Here is a 5,842-nt window from a genome sequence, read left to right as displayed (position 1 = left end):
GCTGAGTATATGTATGGTGACGTCATGTTTTGTTTTCGCCACTTTGCATAAATCATCTGCCAGCAAAAAAAAAAAAAAAAAAAATCTGCCAGCCTATCTATCTATCTATCTATCTATCTATCTATCTATCTATCTATCTATCTATCCATAAACACATATTTAATTTCTTGTCTAATATTAAAGGCTACATATTTTACTTGGATAAGAAAAATAAACGTAATACTGCGCACATAACAGAAGTTGATTACTTTAACTTCAAACTTTAATTCTAACTTTCAAACAGCAAACAGCTCATAAATTCCACCACAGAAAAAATACAAAGGAGCACACAGTGACATCTGGTGGTTAAATTGTGAACACTAACGGGTAGCTACTGGATGTCTGCAGAGTGGATGTTAAGTTCCACATTGTCATTAACCGGTTGGGTGTTTGTGCATGCATTGAATTTACTTCTCATTGTATGTGCTACATAAATGATATGGCTTCTTTACTGTACATGGGAAGGTTTAAAGCAGGCATATGTCTCTCTGCAGCACTGCAGTCCAACTTGTGTTGGTGTTTTTGGTTTATTGTCAGGTTTTGTTTTGTTGGGGTTTCTTTTTCTTATAAAATTCTTGCTTGTTATTTGCATTTTGGATTTATTATTATATATATACTGTATCTACCAGTTAATTGTATATTCAGTTATGTTATATTCTCCACATTCACCTTCATGAATAATCATTCTCTAATGAAAAATAATTGGAAAGATTATCCTTTCTCCCTTACCCAGTTAGATATATTTCCTCCTAAGTGTTGTCTGATAGTCAAAATGTAGCTAGTAAGTTGGAGACTACGTCCACGCATTCATTGAGTTTTCTGCCACCTAGAGGTGAAATTGAACCAGAATGAAAAAGCTGGTAGACTTAGCAAATGTTACTGAACTGTATGTGTTACGACACATTGGCATACAAACCCTGGGAGTTACTAATAAGGGAGGTTGGATATATCAGAGATAGTTAATGTAAATGTATACATTCTTGTACCATATTCTTGTACAATACATCTTAACAGTTAAATGACAGCCTGCAATGATATCTCTATGGGGAGCTGGGAATATACTCACTCTGTGTCATACTTTTTTTTTTTTTTTAAAGAATTATTGGCTACAGGGGGAAGCTGACACAATGCAAAGAAACTAATGAAAAAATGAAATTAAAAAAAGCTCCGAGGTTTGAATAGACGTCATCAGCGCGCGACGCAGCGTGCAGGACTGTGAAGGACGCCAGCGAGAGGATTGGGATGAAATAAATCACTTATAAAGGTCGGTTTAATATTATTATTACACCGTGTTATAGTGGAAGGTGGAAACGAGATAAACGTTCAGCATAGCTTATTATATTAGAACACAAAACAAAAAGCTCGGCCGGTTATTCATCCACATTAACCATTAATCTGGTAGCTACATGCTAAGCTAGCGGTCGCTCACGTTTATGTCATATAGATTCCTCTGAAGTTATAGTGATAACAGTGTAGACACTACTGAGCCATAAATACTACAATAGAGAGGTAAACATGTGATTTTGTTGACCACTGGTGATCAATGGGAGTCTGCTTGTTGAGCTGTAACGGGACTGAAAGCAGGAGAAACTTGCATACTTTGTATTGATCATATTAAAGTTAATGTTGCACAGCAGGAAGAGGGAAAGCTGCCTAACTAACGTTACTAAATGCCTCTCATCTGCTCCTCAGCTCTGTCAAGGGGACGTCGTGATGGCGGTGTGGTGTTTAACTCAAGCCCTGCGCTCCCTGACTGTCTCCCAGCCTGCCCTGCTGGCCTCTCAGGTAAACAGCTGCTGTCAGAGACACCGGAGAACTGAGTCACAACACCATAAGCATCAAACATAAATCATGATATTTAGCAGCTGATTCTCCGTTTTGGCACCTCTTACACTTAGCAAAAGCCTTAACGCTGTCTAAACCCACTTTCAGGTTTGTGAAACCATTATTTTGCTTATGAAAACAGAGAAAAGGGCGATTTCACTGCTATTTCTCCCTCCAGACCACATTAGACCAGGTCCAGTTCAAAACACACTATACTTAGACTCTTGACTAGATTAACAAGGAGACTCCAGAGACTCGTTAAAACCCACTTTTAGATTTGTGAAACCTTTATTTTTCTTATGAAAACAGAAAAAAGGCCAGAAAAAGCAGTGAAATTGCCCTTCCTTTCAGTGTTCATAAATAGAATAAAGGGTTCACAAATCTAAAATTGTGTTTTAATGAGTCTCTGGAGTCTCCTTGGTAATCTAGTCTAGATGACGAATCTAAGCATAGTGGTTTTTGATCTAGAACTGGTCTGATGTGGTTTAGATGGGGGGGGGGGGGCAGTGAAATAGCCCTTTTATCTGTTTTCATAAGCAAAATAAAGGTTTCAGAAATCTAAAAGTGGGTGTAAACAGCGTTGCTATAATGTCTAACACTCTTTCAGATGTGTGAAAAAATGGAGAATCAGCCACTAAATATCATTATTTATGTTTCCCTTAACCTACCCCTTTAACCCCGAATCAGAAACTGCAAATCGGAAGACAACTTCAGTGTTGTTGCCTTCAGTCACACTGGAGAACTGAATCACAACATCACAAGTATCAAACAAGCTGTGTGTGTTTGTGTTGACAGGCAGTAGCACAGACCAAGCTGGGGACTCAGGTGTGTGTTGGACAGTGCAGAGGCTTCCTCACCACAGCCTCTCTGCAGCAGAACAGGACTCTGTGGAAGCAGAGGGAGAAGTACACCATCAAGCCTATAGGAAAGAAAAAGACGGGAGGCCGAGATCACTCAGGTAAAGAGTGTGGTCACTGTAGCAGAATAGGATAAGTGGTTGTTTGTGTGTTTACAAGCCAGATTTAAAGGGTAGGTTCACATGTTTTCAATTCTTTCTTAAAACAACAGTCATGTGTCTATATGAAGACTGACAGAGATTTTCCTCACTGTAATCATTCCTCCTGTTCATACTGGCTATTAAAAGATTCCCTTTCAAATGTGCTTTCAATGTAGGTGATGGGGACCAAAATCCACAATGTGTCCACACAGTTATTTTGAGCAAAAATGCATTTAAAAGTTACCAGAAGCTTATATGAAACTTCAGCAGTCTGAGTTAGTCATATCAAGTGTATATCCGCCACATTTACAGTCTTTTTAGCATCAATTTCCCTCTTTGTGTTTCTTCGGACAGTGTTTCCCTGTTGAGCTGTGGTGGAAGTATCGCAACAAAAAGAGGGACTTTGGCACTAAAAAGACTGTAATGTTGAAAGATATCTACTTGTTTTGACTCATTTGGATGGCTGAAGCTTCATTTTAGCTTCAGATGAACTTTTAAATACAATTGTGCACAGAAGAAGGTCTTGATTTTGTCCCGCATTACTTACATTGTAAGTGCATTATGAAGGGATCTCCTAATGGTCAATGAGGGACGATTATGGCAAGAAAAACTCATTTCTATGTTAATTTGGGCATCTGATTGTTGTTTTAAGACAGACTTGGAAAAATTGTGAACCTGTCCTGTAAGTTAGCTTCAAATGTGCAGGTCTCTTTGTTATGTTTGCATAAATAGATTAAAGGCTTCACTTACTGAGTTTAAAACGGTCTTTTGGTATTCAGTGTCAATCTAGTCAAGCCCTGACTAGTATAAGTACAGAATTTTTTAAGTAAATCTTGATTGATGTGATCTTTTGTCTTTACAAAAAGAAAAAAGGTTTAAAATTTGAAGCTGTAGGCTGTCAATGGTAGTGTAATCCAAGTAAAATAGCTTTTGATGTAAATCTCAAATTATGCAGTCTTTATAGAGGAAAAATGTCACATCAATCAAAGGTCATTTTCAGCCTCGGGTAGAAACCTTGCAGTACTTTGTGATGTATCTGCTTTTGTAACAGCTGTGATACTTGTTCTGACAAGAGCGACTAGAGTGAAAAGAATTGCTCATCTGTTTTTCTGCCGTACAGGAAGGATACGGACACATGGCATTGGCGGCGGCCACAAACAAAAATACCGGTGGATAGACTTCCAGCGACTGCGCTATGAACCCAGCAAAGATGCCCAGCCCTTTGAAGAGAAGGTCGTCGAAGTGCGATACGACCCATGCAGGTGAGATCAGCCTCCGCCACACAGCACTTAAATTAACGTATCTAATAACGATAATGAACATACAGTTGGTCCTCCTAATGTGTTTGTCTGTACAGGTCTGCTGACATTGCTCTGGTGGCTGGAGGCGCCCGGAAAAGATGGATCATTGCAACAGAGAACATGCAGGCTGGAGACGTCATTAAAACATCTGGAGTTATTGGGCGCATGGCAGGTACGAGATGCATGTCCTGATTTGAGTACTTCTGTGATTTTGTGTTGCACTTCCTTAAAGTTGGAGAACTCACAAGTTGACAGAATAAGAAACAAAAAAACCTGACTGAAATCAAAGCAGCAAATACCCTGACTTTTATTCTCAAGTATGGGTCAAGTTCCAAAATCTCTGGAGCCTACAATTCCCATAATGCAACTGTGAGACTAAGAATGCAATTATGTGCTTTTGTTTTACTTTGCAGTCTCAGCCAATGAAGGCGATGCCTACCCACTGGGAGCTCTTCCTGTGGGGACACTGGTGAACAATCTGGAGATACAACCGGGGAAGGGATCAGAGTACATCCGTGCTGCAGGTAATCTACTGTTTGCACTTTATTTAATTCATTCTAAATTCTCTGCATATTATGAGATTTTTGTGTGTATACAGGTAGGGCTACAACTGCAGATGATTTTCAGTGTTGATTATTTTTGCCAAGGTGATGACATTGAATTGCTTGAATTGGACCAACAGTCGAAAAAACAAAGATTCAATTTACAATAATCTAAACCAGAGAAAAGCAGCAGATCTCCCTCAAAGGTGAGACCAGAATATGTTGACTAATGACCTAAACTATTAACCAATTATCAAATTTGTTGTCAAATTATCTTTTGTTGATCAAAAATCAGTTTTTTCATCACTCTACAGTATATTGTGGCTCATTTCTGTGAAATGTATATTCTGCATCTATTGATGCACACTTGTACGTTGTTTTATATTAATAACTGTTCTCTGCTGTAGTGTCCTTTTGACATCTTGGAGGAGTTTCTTCTTATCTTGTGCAACCTTGTACATATTTTGGAAAAAAATTAATAGGTGATGTAAAATGTTATTTGTAATAATTACCAAACTGAATGTTGTTTCTTTTTGGTTTCAGGCACAAGTGGTGTTTTGCTCCGTAAAGTAAACGGAACAGCGATCGTTCAGCTTCCTTCGAAGCAGCAGGTTCAGGTGAGATTACCTAGATTATGATTCCACCTGCCATGTTTAGACCCGATTCAGCTCTGAACTGAATGTTGTCATCTTCATACACAGGTATTGGAGACCTGCATGGTAACGGTGGGACGCGTATCCAATATCGACCATAATAAAGAGATCATTGGCAAAGCTGGTCGCAATCGGTGGTTTGGCGTTCGCCCTTCGAGCGGCTTGTGGCAGAGGAAGGGAGGCTGGGCAGGACGCAAGATTAAACCGCTACCTCCGATGAAGAGTTACGTCAACCTGCCCTCAATCTCAGCTAAATAACACAACACAAGTCTGGACATTTGGGACTGGAGATTGGTTATAATCGCCTTGTATTATTATTTACTTGTATTTACAATGAAGTCACAGTAAATCGATTGTTCAGAGGAGAAAAGATGAATAAAGACATGCTGTTTGTACAGAAGATTAAAAATTTTATTAAACACAACTGCTTGTGAGAGCATGGAAAGAAACAAAACAATATAAAAATCCAAAACATATTTACATCTA

General features: G+C 38.8%; 1 protein-coding gene across 1 annotated transcript; it reads left to right on the top strand.

Moving 5' to 3' along the window:
- Window positions 1–1,204: 1,204 nt before the first annotated feature.
- On the top strand, window positions 1,205–5,780 carry mrpl2 (mitochondrial ribosomal protein L2). The gene is made up of 8 exons (XM_042433287.1): window positions 1,205–1,303; window positions 1,732–1,824; window positions 2,659–2,821; window positions 3,981–4,122; window positions 4,218–4,333; window positions 4,575–4,685; window positions 5,247–5,320; window positions 5,405–5,780. Exons 2-8 carry the CDS (start codon window positions 1,753–1,755, stop codon window positions 5,612–5,614), a joined length of 888 nt encoding a protein of 295 aa, XP_042289221.1. The 5' UTR covers window positions 1,205–1,303; window positions 1,732–1,752; the 3' UTR covers window positions 5,615–5,780.
- Window positions 5,781–5,842: the final 62 nt, after the last annotated feature.

Source organism: Thunnus maccoyii, chromosome 14 (assembly GCF_910596095.1).
Source record: "Thunnus maccoyii chromosome 14, fThuMac1.1, whole genome shotgun sequence".
Classification (NCBI taxonomy): Eukaryota; Metazoa; Chordata; class Actinopteri; order Scombriformes; family Scombridae; genus Thunnus; species Thunnus maccoyii.
The sequence above is the reverse complement of the archived record's forward strand: the minus strand, read 5'-3'. Positions and strand labels throughout refer to the sequence as shown.